At 43.2% G+C, this 26,249-nt stretch overlaps 1 protein-coding gene across 20 annotated transcripts in view; it reads right to left on the bottom strand.

Annotated features, from left to right (window-relative positions):
• Positions 1 to 26,249, bottom strand: part of gramd1bb (GRAM domain containing 1Bb) — a 122,102-nt gene that overhangs the window by 12,366 nt on the left and 83,487 nt on the right. For 11 of the 20 annotated variants that reach the window (XM_085130675.1, XM_085130686.1, XM_085130677.1 and 8 more), the window contains 8 exons: positions 12,463 to 12,673; positions 10,617 to 10,637; positions 9,041 to 9,064; positions 7,312 to 7,332; positions 6,605 to 6,628; positions 1,369 to 1,453; positions 776 to 879; positions 592 to 687 (listed from right to left, as the gene is read on the bottom strand). In XM_085130675.1, the coding sequence (XP_084986801.1) occupies positions 592 to 687; positions 776 to 879; positions 1,369 to 1,453; positions 6,605 to 6,628; positions 7,312 to 7,332; positions 9,041 to 9,064; positions 10,617 to 10,637; positions 12,463 to 12,673 (586 nt within the window). The other 9 variants (XM_085130696.1, XM_085130689.1, XM_085130680.1 and 6 more) reach the window with 9 other exon arrangements.

The following is a 26,249-nucleotide window of genomic DNA, read 5'->3' as shown; positions in this document are numbered from 1 at the left end:
AATATCGAACCGTGACACCAAAGTATCGAACCGAACCGAACCGTGAATTTTGTGTATCGTTGCACCCCTAACATTTACGGGTGCCCTCCATAATGTTTGAGGAAAAAGACGCAATTTTGTAGTTTTGCTTCTGCACACCACCACCCCACAGTGGGCTGTAAATCAAACATTTAATGTGTGATTCTAATGCAGACTTTCAGCTTTTATTCAAATGTTTTTTCCCAAGAAAGTACAGGGACTAGAAAGTTACTGAAACCTCTTTAATTTGCAGCTTGTTTGCTTGTGTCATTTGCATGCAGTTTTGCATTTAATAACTAAAAAAGCGCCTCTGTTTCACTGAGATCAGATGACTGACTGGGCCATAGAAGAATATCCTGTTGCTTTTCCTTAAGAAACTCTTGGTTTGCGCTTCCAGCGTGCTTTATCTCATCATCCATTTGTAACTGTCTGATCAGTTTGGCAGTATTTGGCTGAATCTGAGCAGAGAGCACAGCTCTGTAAACTTCACACTTCATCTTTGTGCTTCTATCAGCAGCCACATCATCAATAAACACTGACATGTACACACTGAAAGTCTTGCGTATCCCTTACCTTCTCAGTGTCCGTGCAGACCTGGATGGCATTGGGAATGAGCCGGGCGGTCTTCTCCTTTGTCATTGAGCAGATGTCCTTTAGCCGCACCGTCAGCTTTAAACAAACAAACAAATGTACACCATTACTTACACACACACACACCCAATACTGCCAGTAAGAATGCATAGAAGTGCGGCAATACCAGCGTTTCCCAGCGGAAGATGTTGCTATAGAAACAGATCCAGTTCTCAGAGAGGTAGAGTCGTCCCTGCAGGAGGATGTCCCGCTGAAGAGCACAGGAGTAGTCTGCAACATGGATGAGTCATGAAATCAGATCATGATGGAAAATGAGAAAAAAAGACAGCACAGGAACTGCACCATGTAGCACAGAAACAACAACAACAAATAGGACACAAAACTGTCCATTTCAGCAAGTTCGAGTCAAGTTCACATGCAGTTTGATTTAGTCGGAAGCATTTACAACAATGACTGTACTCATAGGAACACTGAGAAACTCTCAACAACAAATGAGCAAAACTTGTGTTCACATTACGTGTTCACGTGAGTGCCCGAAAAGGAAAAGGTCTCCTCAAACAATGACACTAAGGCCTCTGAAGACCGTGGGATTTATTTTACTCAGTGATAAAAATCGACACATATTTACAGTCATGCCATGATGTCAGCCGGTGGGAATATCCCGTACTTGTCTGCTCCGGAAGGATTAATCATTTTCTAATTACTACCAAGCTGGCTGCACCCTGCCAGTACTCAGATGGCCTCAGTGTGTACACTCACCCACAATGAGTCTCTCTGTGTCAGGGAGCTGCTTGAAGAGTTTCCTAAAGTCCTCATTGCGCTGCTTGTATGTCGGGCTCAGCACCTGCAGTGACAGGCAAAGTCAGAAACCACACACACACAAACAAACACACACACACACACACGCAACACACTCGCATCCTCATGCTCTCTTCACAAGTGTTGCCTTTGTCACACAGCCTGGGTTACTTGTTTCCACGAGCATGTGAGATAACCTTGTTAAAACCACCCACAGGTTTGATCGGTATGTCCGCTTTACTTTAATCATGCCGTGACTTTCATCCTGTGGGGGATTTTCACAGTTACTGCAAATGGAAATACAGAGTACGGCAAGCACAGGTACGTAGCCCGAGATATCTGAAAGGACGCATCATAACCGATTTAAAGCGCAATACAAGGAAAGAATCAGCCCAGTGCAAATCATTCAAAACACATGCTGCCATGATGGTATTTATGAGTCAGGATATCCTATTTGCATTACAGGGCAACATATTTCTGACAGTGAGGCTTTTGTTGGATCATCGATGAAACCTCAAGTGTAAACAAGCAGACAGTGTTGGCTTATTAGGATCAAACGGGAAGCATATTCTGTTTCATATGACCAGTATTTTTCTTTATGCTTGGCTTCAGCTGACTAGATTAGCCTGTGATATATCTCCAAATGTGTACCAGAGGGAAGGCTCTCACTGTCCGTGCCAGATGCTTTCCTTCAACAGGAAAACTTCAGGAAAACATAACAGTAACAAGAGTTAAGCAGAAAGAAAAAGAAAATACATATTCCTTTTGATCGAGGCTCAAGGGAGAAGTCTAAAGCCAAAAAACTGAAAGTGTTCTTAAAAAAAAAATCATGCTGTTCTCTGCAGACATCATCATGTTTCCATTTTTTAAAACAACCCTAGATGAAGTCACTCACATAGTAACTGGACAATCATGCCAAACAACAGGCCTATGTGAGCTCAAGAAGATTTCAAATAGCAATGACTCACAGCCAAACCACTTGTTTGAATTATTGGTGGGGATTTACCACAGAACTACGCTTACAGCAGCATGCACAGCACACAAAGTTCCCTAAAAAAAACCCCCTCTGGGCGATCCTCTGTTTTGCCGCTTCAAGGTTACATTTTCATTTTTCATCGCTTCTCCGCGTGATGTTTTCGGCTTACGAGCTGAGGTCGACTTACAGCAGGAATCTCCTCACTGTCCCACTCGGGGTCTTGAAGGTCTGAGGCAGCCCAGCCCCACTCCCAACCCCATTCCCCTCTAGCTGGACCCTGCAGAACCCACAATGCCAACGCCTCATCCAGCTCCAGCATGGCCTCCCAGTCAGACAGCGTACAGTCCTCATCCAGTTCCATATTCAGGGCGCCAGATCCTTTTTGCTGCCTGGATGGAAACAAGTTTTCCAAAAATGCGCCCAAGTGGGCTCGTCTCACAGCCGACTTGACTTGTCAGTTCGAGAAAAGTTGGGAAAATAAGAGAAGCCAGACAATGTGTGCAGCAGTTTGAAGCTGTAGTATCCGCGCTCCCCTCCTCCTCTTGGGTGCTGCTCCCTTTCAGCACTGAGCAGTGGACACAACGCACTCCAGCCACATGATTCCTGTCTCACTCTGTCTTTCTGTGCCTCTCTCTCGCTTCCTTTCACGCAGACAGGGAGAGGAGTTACGGCCGTTGCCCTCTAGTAACCCCAGCCAACAAGTCCTTTATTATCACGCCAGTAGCCTTTTCCTTTTTTCTGCTTACTCCTCCTCGTAAGTGTGCAAGCAGAGCACGAGTGTGTGTGTGTGCGTGCGTGTGTGTGTATTGCTGTCCAGGTCTGAGTGCCTGATAATTACTCTGTTTATGACCAGCAAAGAATGAGGCGAGTTTACTCTGCAGACTGGAGGATTAATATAAACAAAGATGTAGCTGGAGGGAAAAAAAGTAGGACTGAAAATAGGGAAAAAAAAGCCAAAGTATGTGTTGAGTCCGTCTTACAGTCTGAGCGAGTGATTGAGTTATAGAGAACAGATGTGAGCATAACCTCCAGTTACCTCTGGCTGCAAAACAACACCATCAATCTTGAAAGGGACTGCACCGGGTCGCAAGCCAGGGTTTAAATAGCAGAGCGAGGAGAATGAATAAATACGCGCTCGATAATTCTTTGCTCTTGGGCTTTTAACGTTTACTTTATGAATGAAAGGCCGCCGGAATCCAAAGTACGAGTACTGAACGTGCTGAACGCTGGCGATTTCAAGGAACAGCAGGTATGGAGTGGTTCCTTCTTGCCTTGGTATTAAGGTCATTCATGCACTCCTGACACCTGAACCCCCTCTGCTACTTTCAGTGGGCGAGAAGGATGGAGAGCTTCTACTTCAGCAGCACTTAAAATCGATAGATTTTCTTAACAAAGAAAATGCTTCAGCGCTCAAAAACGTGGGCGCAGTTATGGAGGTCTGACTGGTGAGCAAAACAAAAAACAAAAATTTATAAGTCATATTTGGGCACTGGAATCCAGCCACGAGTCCCATCTTTGCGTAAGTTGAGGAAGCAGAAAGAAAAATATCATAGGCTTCTTGGAAAACATGCGTTTACATCATGAGCATGAAACTTAATGAAGGTTCATCCCGTACTTGTGGTATTTCTGTGTATTCGTGTCGATTTTTTAGCTTTATAGCTTAAGGAAAGAAAGAGTTCATTGACTTGACTGTGACTTTGCATGCAGAGTTCAGGCGGCACAGTGACGCCTAGGACGAACGGGGTATAAAGTGGAACTACCAACACACAGCGTGTATCGATCTGGTTAACTATTAACATGCTGGACAAACAGTAGGGGATGGAGGAGACTGGTACTGCCAACCTGGGTGGGGTTTTATGCTGTGTACTGGAGGACTGTGTTTATCCTATTAACAATAAACTCTCTATTTTACTACCGCTGTTGTTCATTTTATAGAAAGTTGGTCTCCATGCACTAAACTCATGCGCTGTCTGTCCAGATATCTCTTATCTTGCTGTTTGTTGCTTGTTTTCTCTTTTCCTGCCAACTTCCTGGAGGCCACACATTTGTGTAGATGCAAAGCGAATAAGAAAACGCAATTATGCTGCTCCTAAGAAAGTGAGGTGACCGTGCCTACCTCGTACGGGTTCGCGTTAGGAAAGGTGGATGTTTAGTCACTGTAGTTTCGAAGTCGTGGCCGATCGCTACTGCCACGTAGACGTGCACACACACACATGCACACAGTGTCTGACAAGCAGGCGCATGAATGCTACAACACCTATGTGTCAGAATCAGGTGAATTGAAAAAGGATCTGTTAGACACACGTTTCTCCGGCTGATTGAGCTTTAGTAAAAACACATGTGTGTAAAGATTAGTGTACAAGATGTCAGGAAGGTAGCCCCGATGCTAATTAAATTCACCATTATGAATCAGCTGTGATGGTGAATTTCACCCCGATTCACATTGTCAGCGGGGTTTGAAGAGAACATTGTAATGCCAATTCTGAATATCCATAAATGCGATATCAACATTTCTTATTTTCAGGCTTTTCCTCCCTGTTTGTGGCTCGGAGACCTGAGGCCAGCTATCCTGTTGAAGTTGTCTCACATACACACTCTATGTAGTTTTAGTCTTGAGCCAACGCAACTTCGAAATAACAACAACGTGAACTTCTTACTCTTAAGAAGTTCACGAAGCTACAAAGACTGACTGGCTTGTTTGGGTGCAACTCTTAGCTTGGTGTGCTTAATGTGAGTTAATGCTGGAAAGCTTCATCCCTGCATCACATGTGCTGATTTAAATTTGATGGCTCAAGTCATCTCTGTATGTCAAAACAAAATACTATTTTTAACTTGTAAGCCACAGTAGATTTGTCTTTTGTGTCCACAGCATTTACTCATCACCAAACGTTTCAGTCTTATTTAAAGACTAAATAATTTCCTTTCAACATCTGGGTGCTGTAAGCTAATGCATATATGTATATGCAGTATATGTGTGGACTGTTTTCAGCTGCAGAACTGATACAGATGGCAGGCTTGTAGTACAAAGGGACTCGAAGGAGCATGCATGTAAACAGTTGTGACCGTGTTCAGGGTAAAAACACGGCACGCAGTGCTTCCGCTGACAAAAATGCAGATCTGCAAGACAAAGGAACAAGAAAACTTGGTAATTAATGAGCAGGGTGGCTTCACTGTTAAGTTTGGCCTTTTACAGAGATTTGTTGACAGCAACATAATCTGGAGGTAAGGGCAGATCATCCTGCCATCTTGTACACGACAAGTTCACTGTGCTGGTAGCCGGCAGTATATCATCTGCAAGTATGACAGTGACATCTGTGAGAGATTATCAGTGCAGTCCAGTGGTTTGCAAACTATAATGTCCATTTTCTGGTAATTTTATTGAAATAAAACTAATAATAACAGCATCAGGAAACTCTCATGCGTCTGCCTCCTCTGCTTAAACTGTAATAATTTAAGTTAATGTGGCTCCTTCCCTTGTGGTGCCTCTATTCTCCACCAGGGGGCCCACCCCACAGTTTGAGAACCACAGGACGGCACTTACAGCAGTGATTATCACTTGTTACGTTCTGTTCCAGATAGTAGGTCAGTAGAGGAAATGAAATGGGTTTATTACAGCTGAGTGCATTAGCGAAGTATTGAAAAGCTTTCAGAATCCTTTTTCATGTTTCAGCTATGTTTAGTTAGGGCCTTGTGTTGTCTCCTTGATTTAATGACAGACCAAGAGTCCGTGCTTGTCAGGACACAGGAAAGAGAGCTGGGCAGGAGGAAAACGTGCCACAACCTAAAGCACCATGCTTCATTCCCATGGCGCATTCAGAAGCCCTTGTGATGGTTTACTGAGCTGCTTAGTACAGTGAGGAACTCAGTGTGCTACCACCTGTTGCTCGCCAGAAATAGAAATTCACTTGTGCTCACAGGTCCACGTGTAAAATGCAAACCCTTTGAACACCGTTACCACTACGAAAGAATAATTGTGCTGTACGATTCTTCAACACCGCGTTGAAAACACAATATGGAAGATCTTGTTTTGAGCTTTACCATGACAGCACAGTGCTTTCTACTTCAGCGTGTCACTTGCTGGCGGTAGCAACGCTGAGTGCTGAGGGAAGGCAATGGAATGAGAAACAGGCAGGAGGGATATCAAAAAATCCCACCAGTCTGAGAGCAAGAGAGACAAGTTAAAGATAATCAGGGCTGGACAAAAATACAAGTCATGCTTACTCTCAGGATGTGTTGTCTTTCATGCTGGGGAGAGAGGGGAAGAGTGTACACACAGGGAATAAAAAAAAGGAAATAAACCAACAGAAGAAATAAAAAGAGCACAAAATCGGGGGAAAAAAATCCAATAAAGACCCTTCTGTAGAAACTGTGTTCTCACTTATTAGTGGTTAACTCCACTTAAACCCACACAGTTGGCAACCTTTTTTTTTTTTTTTTTTTTAAAACAGGTTTAAAATATTTGTTAAGTGGATGTTCAGTGGCTATCTACAAAGAGAACCATGGTTAGGAAAACAGTGTTAGCACACCACCTTGTGGTGAAAACACAAAACTGCAATAATCTGCGTCGATTCTATACTGTGTGATACCAGTGAAATATGTGGGCATATTAGTCAAATCTTGCACTGCAAGTTGTTGTCTTGCTTTGCTGCATCAAAGGCCCACTTGCTGCTATTTTAAGCCTCCTGCTAATCCCTTCCTGCAGGACCAGTAACGCACACTGGTGGTTCAGTGCTCCAGTAAACAAGGTCAAGGACAACAGACCTTTCAGCTCCTAAGCAGTGTTAGCAACTAAACCAACACTTTCAGGTGTCACAAACATGACATGAAGACACCCCAGCACACATACACACACACACACACACACACACACACACACACACACACACACACACACACACACAGAAGGAGATAAAGAAGGCGTGACTTACGTTGTACCAGCTTTGGCTCTTCTGTGGAAAGAGAAAAAGAGGAAAAGCATTTAACTCCGTGAAACTAGTGAACAGTGCAGCAGGCTTGAAGGCTTATGCAGATACACACGATCACCTTTTTAATAACCAGATCCATCAGATGTAAAACAATAATTTGTTAACAGCAGAATTCCCCACACTATTTAAATAATGTACTCTATCCTGAACATGGAAACGATGGAGGGTTAAATTATCTTCCAGTCCACTTACGTATACACCCAGACAGACATGTCTACTTATCAATCAAATATAGGACTTTTCCCCAAATCTTCCAAGGAAGACCTGCTTCCTGTGTTGGTGGAGCTGAAAGTAATTTAATTCTAAAGCATGTTGCGTGCTGCATTCGCTGACTGGATATACTATGTTTGTATTTCAAAATACCTTTACAACAAGACGTACATCGATATGTCTTCAAAAATCATCACATTGCCTGCGTGGAGTTTATTTTTTAAAGAAAATGTGAAAATTAATTCACCTTTGTAGTTTAGTGAGAGCTGTGATGATATTTAAATGACCTGTAATGGGTGTGAAACGTGTCACTGGTGATTTTCTATAATTTGTTCATTTGATGTCTCTTCTTAGACAAACAATCACGTCTGTTGCGGTTTTACAGCAGCAGAGGGCAGCAGAGGTGCGGCCTAATAAGATTCACAATTCCATTCACATAAACACACTTTCAACTCTAACAGTCTAAATGCAAAAAGTCCCACAGAGGGAACATGCAGGTGATCATTCAAAGGGGAGAACAAAGAAGAGGGTTTTCATGGGAAGAAGACGGGGACTAAAGAGGAGAAAGTGCATCATACAGCATGTGTCTGGCAGCAGAGGGATGATTGACAAAGAAATATTATATTAATACAAAAACCCAAACTGGCACAGTAAGTTAAATCTGATGTGAATAACAGACTTTGCGGATAATCTAGAATGAGTTTTGGCAAGAACACAGAAAAAAAAAAGTTGATGATGTTGATTGTGACAGTGTAGCTGAAGAGTGAGTCACATGTTTCGTATCACACTTTGACTTGGCAGCTTTAGAAATTGCCACAAAACACAAATCATGGACTGAATGAAGCCCTCAATATTGCAAAACTGTAATTTTAAAACACAGAAATATTTAGTTTGTTTGTTTTCTGTTCAACAGGGTTTGCTGCTTTTCTGGTGTGCGCAGCGTCAGCTAGCATTTAGCTGCAGAAGCAGGCTCAAGGCTGTGATGATAGCTGGGCCAATGTGCGCTACTCTGATCTGAAGGTGACAGAGAGAAATGACTCAGAGTCCACTGTCTGGACAAGGCGTGCATGTATGCATGTGCCACTGTGTTTGACTTCCTGTGACTACATAAGAGGAGGGGCAGATTTCTTGGTTTAAATTTCAGATCATATTGTTTTAAAGAAATAGTTTTGTGTCGGGGCAAAAGAATTGGCTCGAATAATAATATTTTGTCATTTACAGTGCTGACAGTCACTACAGTGGAATCAGTCTTCTGATTAAGCCGGGCTGATTATTTAACATTTCAGAATGAAATCAGGATCCTTTCGCATTGAGTCAGAGGGTGGGAGCGCACTGGAAAGGACAAGAGGGACGGGAACTAGAAATCCATCTCTATATGATGGGTAAGTGGAGGCCTAAGGGACTCAATGGGAGGCAGCAGGGATTGTGAATGGGTCAAATGAAAACAAGAAGAAATGCTTACTTTAATCAGGTTTAGCCTGTCATACTGAAAGAAAATTAAAGAGAAAACAAAAATGTCAACTAAAGCAATGAGCAACGTAAACACTGACAGGAATGGAAACGCGACACACTGATATCGTAAGCGCCTGTGGCTCAAGTACAACTCTGAAATAACACTGCCAATACCGATGTAACAGCGTCAGAGGGCTGACTGAGTGGTTAGATTAGCCTCTCCATCTAGCTGGATATGTTACATTAGATGCCTGATTGATTATTATTACATCAGGACTGCCGTTTATGCCATTTTGCATAGAGGCACGGTGCATACATTTCTTCTACCAAATGCATCTTTGATTTGTGCATCATTAGGGTTGGGGCGATCGAGCTCACGTTGCTTGGACCTAATGCCATTGCTGAGGTCATGTGACCACTGCAGGCCACAGAGGCTTTATATATGTATACATATACATATATTATTTATATATCTATATATATGGGAGATATTGCAAAAGAGTTAGGGTGGGGGTGGTGAGGGTTCGAACTGCGGCACATAAAAGGAGAGTCATATGATCAATTAGGATCTATGTGTGTGCACTAAACTGATTGTGTGACTGCGCAGCAGCAAACAGAGCATCAGGAGGGCTCTCTTCACACCGACCTCCAATTTACTGACTCACTCTCCCATTTTTGCGTCTTTCTATTCATTTATGGTAAAAAAAGAAAAAAGAAAAAAAAAAAGCTTTTTAATTGCACCCTATAGCCTGAGTCACTGTATAGCCGAGCCACAAATTGAATGACTGACATGAAAAACACTGCGACAAGTAGCAAATTAGATGATGGGGCTACAGGATAGCTGATGCACCAAAACGTGACCGCAGTCTGGAGAATTTTGGGGCATGTGGTGCAAGAAATTTTTTAAATTAAATATAAAAAAAAGATAAGATTAATTTCTTTCATGTGATGACAGAGAGGCTGCTTAAATAAAGATCCGGTCCTGCTGCTCTGGACTAGGATGCTGGCAGTATTTTAAAGAGTTCATCCTTCTACAGGAAGGGAATTACAGTACACAGCATAACAGATATATAGCACTATTACCGCAGTGTAATAGCGAGATAAGTTTGTAAAGAGAGTTACAGGACAAAGGCCCAAGCAGGGAACAGGAAGGGGAGGTGAGGAAGGAATTTGGACAATTATTTGCAATATTTATTTATGTATTTTGTGAATTTCTCTACATCTGAATAGGAAAAAACAACAACAAATAATCCTGATGTGACATTTCTGTAGAAATCCATGTCATATAAAACCACCAGAAAGGGAAAGGAAGGAAAGAGGAAAAGGAAAGGAAGTGAGTGAGGTTGCGTAGGGTTATTGGTATTGCAAAAAACGTCCATCTGCTGTGATGAAGGGTGCAGATGGGGATCGCAACGGCTGCAGTGTGCACAAGGGGGCAAGCCGGGTTTCAGGGGGAAGCATTCGAAAAACAGGAATGTTGTTTTTTGGGGTTTTTTTTCACAGCGCAGCTCACAAGACAGGAGGTGTTGCAGAGGGGAAGTGGGCACGGAAATATTAGAAGAACAGAAAAAAAGAGTAATGCTTACTTTGGAAAGACGCTTGTGAGACTAGCATGCAATCAGGAGAAGAACAAAGAACAAAAAAATCAGATAGAAAAATGAAACCCCAAAAACGAAACAAACTGCAAGAAGAAACAGCTGACAGTACCAACAGAAGAGCTGAACAGTCTTTATCAGATGGTATGTATTATCATTATGGCATGTAGCAGTAGCAGCAGCAGCAGCGAAGAGAGAGACGGCGTGCACAGTGTGATGTGGAGAAATGAAAACGATCTCAAAAACCCAACGGAGATCAGCGGAGATGGATGAGGCAAAGCCAAAAAAGGAAATGGAGTGTGATGGCTTGTATCTTCTGTGAGAATACCTGACTTTCAAAGATTTAAATTCGCTTGTGACGAGAAATGCTGATGAGAACTCAGATCCAAAAAAGAAAAAGCTCCAACACTTGAAAGCTACACAGAGAACATGCTCAGCGCAAGAAATCCTAATCTCTGATTTGAAACCATTGTTTACATTTTACATTTGTCAATGCAAGTCATTTCCTGGATTAATTTTGTTGTTTAGCAAGCTAAAACAGGTACAATATAAAACCTTTACTGATTGGCTTCTTTAAACTTTTATTGTAAAATTAGTGAAAAAATGTGTGTTCAGGAGGAATAGAGAGAATAGTGTTATCTGTTCAGATTGGTTTTGGAGGGGTGGAGTGATAGTTACAGATCATCAGTCACCTACCAAGTCAATAATCGATCCTAACACGTGCGTCACTACACTAGAAAATAACTAAAACCGGGGCGACACTGACGTGTTAGTGCAGCCACAGTTACACAGCTGGATCACAAGAGTTAAAATATCATCACGACTGTCAGAGAGTCAGGAGGACTAATTTAGAAGATGAAAAAATGTAATGCAACATAGCAGGACTAAAATCACAGAGGAAATCCAAAGCATGGCAGGTAGTTGCTAACCTCATTTCGGTTCCCTCCTATTGATTTATGTCTGCTTTCTACACGATTATGTTCTTGGTGAGTGTAAGCGTTCACGTTATAAAACCAAATCTTCTCCAGAGTCCTGAAATTCGTCTCCACCATCTTACTGTATTTGAGCCAAAGTGGAAACAACAACGTAAAAATTACACTCAACTGTAATAATGTGTATGCTTAGGTTTGAGGTTAAAGACAACATATTGTTAAAGCAGGTAACACTTTATACTAAAGATCATTGTTAAATGGTGAAGCTAATAAACAGCTTACTTATTTTGAACAGTTTTTGACGTTATATTACATTATAATTAATAATGTTTAATAATTGGTTAAAATAAGCAGCTTTAAATGTTCAGTATTCAGTTAAAAGGCGTCCCTGAAAATGATTGATGCCCAGTCAAATCAGTTAGTGTACAAACTAGTTAACTAGTTAAATGTTATTAACAATTATCAAACATAATCAATGATAATTCCTTCACACTGAAATATTTTTTTTACTACAGTTTAATTAATTCTCAATGAATAATTTATTACTGAGGATTATTACTAAGTGTTCCACTTAGGCCTTATCCTGCCCGTCTCACCTTTATCTTTGTCTGTGATATTGACACCTGGTGTCCCACTGTGAAGCAGCTCTGTGTGACGCAAAGTGTTGTCGAGGTGTACGGGGGCCTCTCTTTCTGCAGTTCTGAGTGTTTTGGGTGGAAAGGACACACAGCTCAAAAACGGCTGAGAGACGCTGAGCGCTGCATCCTCTGTTTTATCCGTTTTTAAAAAAAAAAAAAATATGCCAGTGAAAGTGCACCGTGTTTCAGTCCGTATTGTATTTCCATCTGATCAGATTCCAGATGATGCATCGAGAAGATAAAAAGGCGACTCTCCCGTGTACTCACCTTTGAGTTCTTTCCCCCGCTTCGCGCTGACTGCACGGAGTACGTTCTCTGGACAACCTGCTCAGGCGTGGAGGGGGACTTGTCAGAGGAGTGGTCTGAACCCTTCTCCACCATGTTCTCACCCTCCTGGCTCTGTGGTGTGGGAGAGCGCGAGCGTTTACGCAGGACTGGTGAGCAGGCGGGCGTGCTCTTGTTTGAGTTACTGGCAGTGCTAAAAAAACCAACCAAACAAACAAACAAACAAAAAAAAAGACAGAAAAAGAAGAGAATTCATTCCAATGTGATTTACCCTCACAACAAATATTAAGACAAACTGCTCTGCATGACAGCGCTGACCTACAGGTCAGTGTGGACAGCAGCACAGCACGTACACTGTTTGCTCAGCCTTACATCACTTGAGGCTTAATAGGCTTGAAGCACCATGTGCTAACCTGGCTAATAATGGCCAAGCTAATACGGGAACTCAAAAACAACAACAACAACAAAAGCAGCAATGACGAAACGAAATGGCGTGAGCTACATCCACATAGTTATTAAGAAATCTTTAGAAAAAATATCAAATTTGAAAGATCCTCACTGTGATATTTCACTATTTCTGTTTTGCATGCAGTCCCAGACCTTAACTGTGCACAAGGTTCCTATCTGCTAGGCTCTGTGATCCAGAACTAGACTATCTCAAACATCTCTGGCTGAGTAAGGAGCCTTCTTCTCCTAATGACAGAAGCTAACAAAAGGCCCTGTAAGTGATCTGTGTGACAGTGTGCCTGCCAGGCCTGGTTACTTGACATGGCGTTATGCAAGCCATTACGTCAGTCGATGGCTGCTGTTAGTGGTCATGAATTACTGATCTACCGTTACATTTGGGACTTCACTGCAGCTTGGAGCCTTGAATCATAGAGAGCGGTGATGACAGCTGCTGTCTGACTGTCAGATGCTGCTGTACCAATAGCTGCTTGATTTTAAAAGACAAGGACATCACAGAGCCTTCACATCTGTTGACTCACTAAGATAAATAATGCACGCCTCTGACATCAATACATATGATTACCTAAAGTTCAGTTCTTTCAGTCGATGATCATTTTAAGTATAGTGTACATTGTGTATTCCTTAGTGACGCCATTAAGAATACATTTAAGGGAAAGCTGTCCTTAAAAGACATTAATTGTTAAACATTTAGAATTTTAAGTATACATTTATTTCTGCCAACGGTAAAGGACCACCACATGAGATTTTAGTGCAGAGCTACAGTTTAGCTTTCTAATGAGTATTTTTATTGCCTCTCACGCTCCCTCTTGTGCTTTTTGGCGTTTCATATTAACTTCTGGCATTGTACATGCCATGATGCATGCTATTAAAGTTTGCAGCTTGCTGATCTGATATGCACCGTGCAGTACGATCTCTGTCTCAGCCAGAAGATTTGTAGTTAAGCGCATATACGACACACCTGGAAGTTGGGGGACAATCAAGCAAATACTTTGATTTTAGCACAGGCAACACCCAACCCATAACTAAAGGCAACTAAACCTGCCTTTAGTTTCCAAATAAAGGATGACATACTAGATTAAAAATCACAACGGACAATGAAATTATGACATTGGTTATTCAGAACGACACCTGTGCTGCTTTTCTTTAAAGGTGAATGGGTGGTTTTGTAAGGTTATACATTTTTTATGATGTAAGCAGATTCTTGTCTGGGCTACAAAACACTGTGGGAAACCCTGTGGGCAACTGCACATGATGATAGGAGGATGGAGAATGGCACAAACTGTGGCACATGCCTGTAGGTGGTGGGGGCGGCTGTTGTGTTCCGTGCTGCTGGTGGACGTGTAAACCAACATGAAGCACAAAGGTGTTCAATGAACATCTTTTATGTTTGGTCAGATAGAATATTTGTGTTTTGGGGACTTTTGGGAAGACATGATGGGCAGATTTCTAATTTTTATTACTGGGTTGGGCTCCAGTAATAAAAAATGGGTTGAGCTCTGCCACCTCTCCTTGGTGGCAGAGCTCCAGGGGCTCTGCCACCAAGGAGTTAAACAACTCCTTGGTGGCAGAGCCCCTGGTGTTGATGAGGTCCGCCCCGAGTTCCTGAAGGGCTGTCCTGGCTGACACGCCTCTGCAATGTTGCGTGGAGATCAGGGGCAGTACCCGTGGATTGGCAGACCGGGGTGGTGGTCCCCATCTTTAAGAAGGGGGACCGGAGGGTGTGTTCCAACTACAGGGGGATCACACTCCTCAGCCTCCCCGGGAAAGTCTATGCCAGGGTGCTGGAAAGGAGAGTTCGTCCGCTAGTCGAACCTCTGATGCAGGAGGAACAATGCGGTTTTCGTCCTGGTCGTGGAACACTGGACCAGCTCTTCATCCTCTCGAGGATACTTGAGGGTGCATGGGAGTTTGCCCAACCAGTCTACATGTGTTTTGTGGACTTGGAGAAGGCATTCGACCGTGTCCCTCGGGGTGTCCTGTGGGAGGAGTATGGGGTGTCTGGCCCATTGCTACGGGCCATTCGATCCCTATACAGCCGTTGCAAGAGCTTGGTTCGCATTGCCGGCAATAAGTCGGACTCGTTCCCGGTGGGTGATGGGCTCCGCCAGGGCTGCCCTTTGTCACCGGTTCTGTTCATAATTTTTATGGACAGGATTTCTAGGCGCAGCCAAGTGGCGGAGGGCTTTCGCTTTGGTGGCCTCAGGATCTCATCTCTGATCTTTGCGGATGATGTGGTTCTGTTGGCTTCATCGGGTGAGGGCCTCCAGCTCGCACTGGAGCGGTTCGCAGCCGAGTGTGAAGCAGCGGGAATGAGGATCAGCACCTCCAAATCTGAGGCCATGGTTCTCAGCCGGAAAAGGGTGGAGTGCCCACTCCGGGTCGGGGATGAGGTCCTGCCCCAAGTGGAGGAGTTCAAGTATCTCGGGGTCTTGTTCGCGAGTGATGGGAGAAGGGAGCCGGAGATCGACAGACGGATTGGGGCTGCAGCTGCAGTAATGCAGACGCTGCACCGGTCCGTCGTGGTGAAGAGGGAGCTGAGTGTAAAAGCGAAGCTCTCAATTTACCGGTCGATCTACGTCCCTACCCTCACCTATGGCCACGAGCTGTGGGTAGTGACCGAAAGGACGAGATCGCGGATACAAGCGGCGGAAATGAGCTTCCTCCGAAGGGTGGCTGGCATCTCCCTTAGAGATAGGGTGAGAGGTTCGGCCATCCGGGAGGGGCTCAGAGTAGAGCCGCTGCTGCTCCACATCGAAAGGAGCCAGTTGAGGTGGTTTGGGCATCTGGTAAGGATGCCCCCTGGGCGCCTCCTGGGTGAGGTGTTCCAGGCATGTCCCACCGGGAGGAGGCCCCGGGGCAGACCCAGGACACGCTGGAGAGATTATATCTCTCGGCTGGCCTGGGAACGCCTTGGTGTTCCCCCGGATGAGCTGGAGGAGGTGGCTGGGGAGAGGGAGGTCTGGGCCTCTTTGCTTAGGCTGCTGCCCCCGCGACCCGGCCCCGGATAAAGCGGATGAAGATGGATGGATGGATGGATGGATGGATGGATGGATTACTGGGTTGGACGCAAACCCTGTTACTTAAATTTGGCCCTTAAAACTGTACTATGTGCTGGGTCTTCTTCAGTGTGTTTGAATTCCAGAACAAAAATATAGATATAATTAAATACAAGATCCTTTTATATACTAGTTCCTCACTAATGTATCGTATTTGATCCATGACAAATTTAAGACAGATTACCATCATACGTTTTATTGTAATAGGCTGTGACACATGGTGAATTCCCAACCAGTTCACCCTATTCTAGTATTTTCTCAACAATTCATGTGAAAGCATAAATAAATCATGACTGAAACCACGTGTGTAAGACCAAGTGATGCACAAAAATACAATTCTGTGCACCATGTGCCCCTTGACTGGGACAGGTGACTTATAATCAGAACAGCTGTCACCAGTTTCACAAATATCAACCAGAAAAGGTGCAAGTAGCGCACTATACCAAACCTTAGAAGAGCACAGGTACATCAAATAGATGTATTAACAATATATATCAAAATACAATAGCTACAGAACTGGAATCTCATGACAAACCAAACCTGCACCAAGACAGTCCACACTCAGTCATGTGTCTGTGTTCTCAATGATCTCATAACTGCAGACACAAACACATTTTTGCACAAATAATACAGATAAAACATACTGTTTTTGTGACTTTGCATCCAAACAGAGCATTTTACTGTAAGACATAAAATCTCAGTCTGCACATTTGTTTGTTTCTTTGTCCGCCAACTCCAACACCTACATCGCCAGGAGCTGAGCGATAAAACTAGGCGCACGTTTGCATCTTAGGCTCCTTTAAGTTCTTTTCCATATCAGATATTATGATATCACCATGTTGCCTAGGAACCACCTAGCAATGGGCAACTTATATGAGCTGCTTTCAGTATTGATGCACCTGCATCCTTTTATTTCATTATAATGACATTTTATTTATGTCCACAAAACTTAATTTATACACCATCAGACACTTGATGGCTTCATTTAAAAATCTGCCAAATCCAACATAGGGAGCTACCCACTGTGAATAATTTGTATTACCCCATCAGGTTGCCTGGCAACCACCTAGCAATATGTAAAAATGACCCGTTTTTAGCATTTATGTGCCTGCGACATCTTATGCTAGCATCCTGTTGCCTTAATTAAACAAGAAATAGCACAAATAGGCCAACAATACTATAGCATGGGCATGTGCTGGGCTCATAAATGTGCCTGTCGTGTTATTTTGCATGTCACATCCTAGGCTGGTCACTCTCACTCTCACACTAGCAGGTCTGGACTAGAGCTGCAAGACTGGATGGAGTTCCCATCTGGTCCTATGAAGGTTAATTACACTAAAAGTCAAAATGCTTGGATACTACAATGTAGCTACAATGTAGCTTGGTAGCATCACCAAACAAAAATAGACAATACATAAAGATAATGGCTTCTATAAGGGTTACCTGAAGAGCATAATTCATGTGAATCCATGTTAAGTTTGAGAGATGCGGTTGGGTAACAAAAACTAGCAAATAGAAGAGATAACAAAAAAAAGACATGGCTCATCTCTTATAATGTCCCCGCATGCAAAACATGTACAGCGACCCCCACTTGTTGTTTTCAGTAATAGGAATGCACGGATCACCTCTCCCTTCCAGATACACGGCAGTAAACAATGGAAACACTGAATCCGTCATCAGCATATGAATGACTGAACCCAATCGGTCATTCACACAAGAGTTTGCTCTTTGAACCACCGGGCTAAGTGTGGACAGAGTGAACATGCAGCCTTTGCTAGCCTGGAGAAGAGTGGACAAAAGCATCAGTCGCAACTGCTTTGTTCTTAACTCCCTCATGAAACACAACACTGAGACACAAAGCGAGGACCTGTCACAGCATTATCTCTGGACGCTAGTATGTAGTGTGATTAATGTCAAACACAGAGTTCGGCAGTAGATTAATAGACAAGGCTCTTACAGTTATCACGTCATATGAAAATGCCGTATGTAACAGACATGGCAAACACTGCAAACCTATATGCACTATTGGTTGTATTGGAGCTAAAATAGGGCAAGAGTCCCTACTGCGTCATAGGGTGGCAATGATAAAGTGGCCTGAAGGCTGCTGTGTGCACTTATATTCAGTGACATATATACAGTATACACACAGAGAGAACTTCAACAAATTTATCAGTTTAAAAAAAAACCCAAAAACATATCACTTGGAGCATTGCCTACTACAAAGCTCAAACACAGCTCTACTTTGAATGAAGATCGCTATAGCAACAGTGGACAGGATGGCTTAAATATTCAATGTGTGTGGCTAAATATACTCAAGCTCTGCAGTCAGAGAAGCCGTCTGAGCCGAAAATACAGCAGGACGGTGATGTGACAGACAATACCGCACGTGACAGACAATACCTCACAACCCATCTGGGCACCGTCATTGTACATTTCATGATTAAGCAAGTGTTTGTGTCTTCAAACAAACAGCTGTCATTTAAACATTGATTATTTACATTGCATCTGAGAAAACTTGAAGGTACAAACACAACTTGGCTCCGGAAATGTTTGGATTTTGCCTCTGTATCCCAGCAAATGGAGTTGAAATGAACTGAGATCCAAGGGAAGTGCAGAGGCTTGGCTTTAATTCAAGAGACCTGATAAACTGTTACATTAATTGTTGAATAATTGCAGACTTTTTTAATGCTCAGACTCTTTTAAATGCAAGTGAAAAACTCAAAACCTATTTTGTGGACACCTATGGGGCTATTTCTTTATTTCATTAAGCAGATAAGAGATCTGAAGATGTCTTATCTGCAGTTGCAGTTGTCAATGCAATGTTTCAATGCAATGTACATGAAGTAAATGGAGACTAGGATGACTTATTCCTGTGCTTTTGTTGGTTCTGAGCAGTAGCTTGGACTGAGTCGAGCTAAGACTTGATGATACAACAAGATGAGTAACAAGATTTTTGTTGTCCAGTTTTAAAGTTTTGCCTAGTTACATAAACCCCCCCCCAGAGAACTGACTTCAAGGTGTTAATCACACAGGATCTTGACGTGCCAGCCATTCACAATAGGTCAAGTTCTTGTGCTCATAGTGAAAGAAAAAAGAAAAGAAAGAGAAACAAGCTCGCTGTTTGCACCACTTTGTTATAGTCTTTTCTTTAAATAAGCTCTAAAGCCCTAAATCCAACCGGCTCAAGCTGTCCAAACGCTCAACTTCACAATAGAGCAGAGTTCCGGGCCTTTCCATGGGCCCCACTTGTTTTCACAGTTTTGCTGACCCTGGAAAATACCCATCTGGCATTGGTCCTTCAGCTCTGCTTGCTCCCAAAGGACCATGAGGAGCACCACGCTCGGTAGCAACCACTGCACATGCGCTCACAGGAATGCGCGCATTGAGCACACAGGAGCAGAAGTAAACATGGGCATGCGCGTGGACGCACAGTATGTATGCCCACTAATCACACCAGGCACGTCACAGCTCGCTTTGTCTTGCCGAACTGATAAAAATAGTGACATCGCACACACAATCTACAAAATAATACAGAGTAAACCACTTTGGTATTTAAATGCGCCTGTGAACTGCACAGATTACATAACCAAAACCATTCTACCCCACCCATCCCTTTTTTACCCTGCATATGCACAGTGGCACTAACGCATGCATCACAGAATCCACCATACCCCTGATGAAAGACACGGCCCCTCAGCACCTCCTCACAGCAGCCCTCGAGGCAGCGACAGCCCTCGCTGGCCACCGTCACACACTCAAACACCACCATGTCCTCGTAGGCAGCTCCCAGTGATGAGCTGTTCCCCCAGTGGATCATCCCACAAACTGCACACTGCACTTCTTTTCTCTCTCCGTGCAAAAGAAAAGGTAGCTGGAGAAAAACATGGTAAGAGTGAGAGAGACAGAGAAAAAAAAATGGGAGGAGGAGGCTGGGTGATTTCCTTCAGCAGGCTTACAGCCACTGATCTTCCCCAGCCAGCTCTGATCTCCTAATAACCAGCTTACGTTGCCCTTAACACCACCTGCCAAAGAAGACGCATTGGTGGTCTGAGGTGCAACTCTCATCCTCCTAGGATTTTCCTTCTAAATAGAACGTGTTGATCCAAGCAGGGAAACTCATCATTATGCCGGCTCCGTGTCAGTCTGTCTGAATGCAGGCAGGTATGCAGGCAGTTGTTCCCAGAACTAACCTGCTTGTAGCCATGTAGGGAGCCACTCCGCAGCGCTCAGCCCCTTTCAATCAGCTTCATTCACGCAGCGGGAGCCTTAGATGAGGAACAGGAAGAAGGAGAGAGGAGGTGGATGAAGGGTGGGGGGGAGAGGAAAGAGGGATGAGGGATAAAGGGGAGGAGGGTGGATGATTTCCGGAGCATGCCAGGAGGATGAGAGGTAAAGAAGGAGGAAGCAGACGCAGCAGAGCGAGCTAAAGGGAACATATTTTGTTCCCAACAGATGGAGAGAAGCCACCGAAGCCAGGATATCAGACCTCGTTCTTCTCTTTCTATCATGCGCTCGCCTCTCCTTTGTCAGATACGGGCTGATAAGCTCCCGTTCTCTCTTAGCAACCTGCACTTTTCCGTTCCCCCTTTTTCTTCCTCTGCTCTCTCAGCCATTGGATCATCTGTCTGCTTATTGCCTCTCCTAGTATCCAAGCGAGGCTCTTCCTCTCGCGATCGCTGCTGCTGGGTCACAGGATTTCAGGGCTGCAGGCTGACAATAGATAGAAGAGACTGAAAGAGAATGTGCGAGCCAGGCTAGAGCGAGAGCGGGTGAGAGACAGAGACGGAGCTAATGAGGAAAGAGATGGCTTTCACTTTGCATTCCATCTCTGCCCAGCGCCGGTGCACTGAGCCTGCTTCTTCCTCAATTATTCATGTGTTTCATGAATCGGAGGGGCTGACATCACCGGCATTCAGGTCACTTTACACTGGAAGCTCCTTCGAAATCGCATAATGAGCCACCCATTTCTCAGTGGTAAACACATTTCATGTTTCACACCCACACACATGCACAAAGCCACAGTGTTTTTTTTCTAATACTAGAAGTAACCCAAATTCATATATTTCAAAAGAATCATAGCTGCTGATGCTCCCTGTATGTGTCCAACAAATATTTAGGATTAACCTGCGATTCATCTGTGGAACTGTCACTCCATAGCTCCTAAAGCATTCTGTGTTTCCACTTTATCTCATGGTCAAATGAATAAATAAAGATTAAAATAAGAAGCTGTATCATTGCTATCTATTTTAATGCAGATATACAAGCAGTTCACTTTGCATTGTAACACACGTGTGCGACGCCTGTCATTAGTCTTTCCTGCTGCAGTGGAGAGTGCTTCCTGAACTTGATCTCACCTCTGATTGTTTTGCATTTTAAAGCAAAGAGTGCAGCAATAATCAAACATGCCCCTGAATATAAAAGGCATCGCTGATTTAAACTTTACATGAACCTACAGTACTTTCCCCCGAAGCAGTGAAAACATTTTTACAGACAGTTACATTATACTTTAATGATGTTTCATTAATGCATGCTCAAGCTCTAATTACAGAATATAAAGGTGCATAGTTTTACAAATTTGGTATTTTATACATGGGCGTTTGAGTCATAAAGGTAAAAAAAAATAGAAAACACAAGATTACAAAAACAAATTGGCCTCTTATGGATTTCACATGGCACAGTAGGAGAAGTGGATGTGTAAATAACAAAATAAACCATCCCTAAATCCCATTAAACTGTTCACAGTGATGACTCATAGTCACACTAGTTCCATTTTCATACGGCCATTTTGCTACAGGGTGCCGCAGCATTCCTGTTTATTTCATGTGTTCATGTGTAGAAGGGCTCAGTCCTCTCCCTTCACCCAAGTCTGATGCTTCCAGGATCTCAGCTCCCAAACTAGTCACAGGTTTCATAGACGTCACGACCTGCTCGAAGTTTTAAAGCCTGTTTCTGTTATTTTTGTTGCATTTAGTTTTTATAGCAATGTTAAACTAATGTTGGTGCTTCCTACCTCTGCTTAGCATTAAATACTATCAATACTGGACTTTTCCAGTTTCTAGTTTTTTTTAAATGTGCATACAGTATAACTGTATTTACGCTGGTGGGTTTGGGATTAGCGAACCATATACCAATTAACCTAACCCCATTAACTGTGGGAGGAAGCCGGCCACGCAGCCAGGTGTTGGAATCGAATTCAGGACCTTCTTGGTGTGAGGCAACAGTGCGGACAATAATTACCTGGATTACATTATTTTAAATAAACTGAAAATGGAAAAAAATCTGAACACAAAATCACACAATCATTCACCTAATGAGGTACAACTGGTTTCTAATTATTATGGGTGAACCTGTTCCATGTGAAACCTAAAATGTTTGTTTATATTTACTACTTTATTAATTATTACTATGATTTACTTCTAACTGCACATTGTTGTGAGACTATAATAAGCTTGCAACAGCGGAAACCTGTCACATGTACATGCCAGGAAAAGTCATTTTAAGGTAATGAATTCACATTCACAGCCATTTACACATGCAGGCTATCGCAGTCAGTAATCACCTCTGTGTCTGTAAAAAGAAGCAAACTGAACCTTTAGCTGTGCTGCTGGAAAGACTTGACCCTGGGGCTGCAGCATTGCTGGCTGCCTCTGTGGGAGCGCTCAGCGGAGCTGTGCTGTGGAACAAAGGGAGCTGGTCCACTGAGCTGGACTACTGTGTGCCATGATAAGCCCGCCCAGACTCACACCAACAAGTGACCTACTTAGAGAACCTCTGTTCTCATTGTTGTTGAACCCGGGGGATACACAGATGGTCAAATTGACCACACACTCACAGACATGGTATGAAATGAACAGCCGTGTTTACGTAGCTGCTCCTTTGCAGCTACGTAATGATGATTGACAGGTTTAAAAAAACTATTCATTTGATTTCATACAGTTAATTTTGCTGATGATGTACGTAAAAGACACCACAAACGTTAGAGGCTCCTATGACTTTTGAGAGGAAGGCGTGCTGTTTACAGAGTTGTCATGACGACACCAATGTGACGATGCCTCGCTGGGTCGGAAATGTCTGTCAGCCTGACTGTGTCGGCCGTGCAGCTACCATGGCAGCCTGTCAAGCCATTCATGTGCACCGCTACTTGAAATGTTCCCAAGTCGAGGGAGAAGTAGAGAGCTGGAGGGTGGTGTGTTTGTGAGTCAGAAGGGGGGGGGGGGGGGTGTTCTGATGATGCAGTATTTAAACACGCTATTAGCAATCAAAAAATCCCAAGAGTTCAAGCTGATGATCGGTGTTTCCATTTGTTTTGTTTTTTTTTTTTTTTACCAAGTAAAGGAGACTGAAAGACTGACATAACACTTTCTGCATCAATGTACAGTGTGTCCCCACAGTAAAAAACTAAACAAAATGCGGGGCATTATATAGGTTACCTTTCCTAAAACTATTTAAATCTATTCCCACAAGCATGACTTTAGTCCCAGGCTTAATTATCCTCTCTGTGAGACAACCTAACATAGGCAGGCCTGTAACAATTTTTGGGTTCTTATTGAAGCTGTCACCTCTGGGTAAAGGAAGCTGTTTTAAACGCTGATATAATTAAACATGCCGAATTAAATTCCAAACCACAGCTTGATGAGGTAATTTGAGAACTCAAGGTGTCAGAGAGGGACAGGAAGGGACGGGAAAGTGGCAACCGGATTAGGCCCCTGTAGGACACTTTGTCCCAGTGGGACGTGGCACAGCCGCTGCCATCTGCAAGGGATACACAGGCGGAAGCAGGCTGGGTGACAAAGCTCTGGGCAGGAGGTAGGGCGAGGGAAACAAAGTGAAGTATTTTTAAAGTTTGAAAGTCAAATAAGTAAGTAGTGCTACTACTAATGTTTGAAATATGTAATTAAATATTTTGATGAGAAACACAGGAACACCCTGGTGTTCTCATGCTGTTATGTTGCACTTCTATCCTAAAGTTAAGCCGATACGAGCAATTGATTCATTTTACAGAAACAAAGATGATAATCAATGAATACCAGTTCTTCAAGCAACAGTTTCCAACACCCAGTAATCATATGATCTCGAATGTGATCTTTACATTGAAAAAAAATAAAAGGTTAATTCATACTGTTAGAACTTGATTTGTTAGACAAACGTCTTCTGTGTGTACATTTTCATCCTTTTCTGGGCTATAAGTGAACCACAAGTTCTTATTTACTGACAGTTAGTATTAAACAAAACCTTTTTTACACTAGTTCCCTAAAACCTGCTTGAATTTAACCTGGTGCATATGGACGCATACATTAATAACTACTCCACCTGACTGAGGTAATGCTGTAAAATACAGCATCTCCATTGTATCAATGTTAACTTTACTTCACTGGTCAATCTGGATATTTCATCTCTCTAATATATGCCAAACCTTTCAAGTCCTTCATGGTTACAAAGTTCTGCCCATGTCAGAGACATAAATATGCATCATCTCCACATTACTGCGGATTATGCATCTATAGCTACCACTGTTTGTGCCCTGAAGACTTTCATGACCCAGTCTAATAAAATATATAGTCTCTTTGTTTAGAGGGGCTTTGTGAGAGATGCATATGTAAAGGTATGTCTGTGAAGGTTCTCAGTCATCCAAGTCATCGTAGTCAAAGGGGCTTGCAAAGAAAAGCGTCTGGACTTCTTTAAGTTACTTGAAGACGTTTCACCTCTCATCCGAGAAGCTTCTTCAGTTCTAAGGTCAAATGGTGGAGAGTCCCAGATATAAACCTAGTGGGAGTATCCCCCCACAGAGGGACAAAAGGACCCCCTGAGCTTGCATATCTTTGCAAGCTCCTTTGAATATGTAAAGGTACTATTTTTAGGCTGGCGAAAGAGCAAAGTATATGTTATGTATGTGTATATGAACCAGTTTTCTGGTTCCTGAAATATTCATAGTCTACTGACTGTGGGACCTTTAAGATCGCAGAAATATATATAAAAATATATATATGAAAAAGTCTTTTAAAATGTTATTCCTTATTTATTCACATATAACCAAACTTCCTAGTCTTCCTACTTAGGTAAGCTGAACCCTGAACTGCTAATGTATGCATTATTCCTATATCCCTAAGTGCTGTTATGTAACCATCTCTGTGTTTTTCATTGACTTTGTGAATCAATAATTCTGGCTTCGTCAATCATATCCGCTCATACTGCAGACACAAAAAAAGCTTGCTGCATCGGATGCAGCCTGGGGAACAGTATAATCGGTGATGACAAATGGCTTGTGGCAAGGATGCACTAATAAAATAAGTAAACAGGGGGATGGGGGGACAAAAGAGAGAAAGGGAGATAATCAGCTGAGGCTGGACGGGAAAGCCTTCTGCAGTTTCTCTACACTGCGGAGCCCCCTGTAGTAAACCTGGGAGTTCACTGTGGCCTTGCCTGCTGGTGCAGTGGTCTATTTCTGACTCTGCAGCTGGGTCCAAGATGCTGCACCTATTCCTTACAAAATCTTGACTCTTGACGTTTCATACTTTTGTTTTCAATGCAGGGGGCTGATCACATCTGACACCTCTAATGGCTCTCGAGGACCAGCTGGACAATCAGCAGTTCACACAGAGGCACAGTCTTTTCCTTCTCTCTCTCTCTAACACCATGCATATACTGTGCTAAATTAAACGTTCTCTGTACAGAGGCCTGGGAGCTACAATTTTCAAGTCAGCCTAAAATAGCCCAGAGAGCTCAGCACTGGATATTAACTGCCCGAAACTTTGGATTCTATATATGCACATGAGGATCTAAAGCAGCTATGCAAATTCTTTGCTAGGTGTGAGTATCTAAATATCCCTGCTGTTTTGACTCTGTGTATGACAGCAGTGTATATGGACACAGCACATACATGTAGATGAGGTAGTGACAGAGCTCTGCTCCACAGCCGCAGAGGGGAATACAAATCGTGGATGGAACGACTCCTCAATGCCACTTGCTGCTTTAGCATGACGCGAAGCAGGGGAAGGGCATGCATTCGCCATCTACGATCAGTAATGTCATTATAGACAGAGGAGCTAAACAACTAACTAGACATGTTTGGGGCGAAGCAAAACACACGTTTCTGTATGCGAGTCTGCACACTCACAGTCTGTCCACCTATCCTGCAGCAACAACTGGCTCGTGCCACGTGCAGTGAGTAAGCTCCAGCTCTAGCCTGCTGTCAGTGCCTTGTTGCTACAGCTGCTGTTGGCTGTATGTGCACATCTGCGTGCGAGT

Source organism: Neolamprologus multifasciatus, chromosome 14 (assembly GCF_963576455.1).
Source record: "Neolamprologus multifasciatus chromosome 14, fNeoMul1.2, whole genome shotgun sequence".
NCBI lineage: Eukaryota > Metazoa > Chordata > Actinopteri > Cichliformes > Cichlidae > Neolamprologus > Neolamprologus multifasciatus.
Note: the sequence above shows the minus strand (reverse complement) of the source record. Positions and strands in the feature narration are given on the sequence as shown.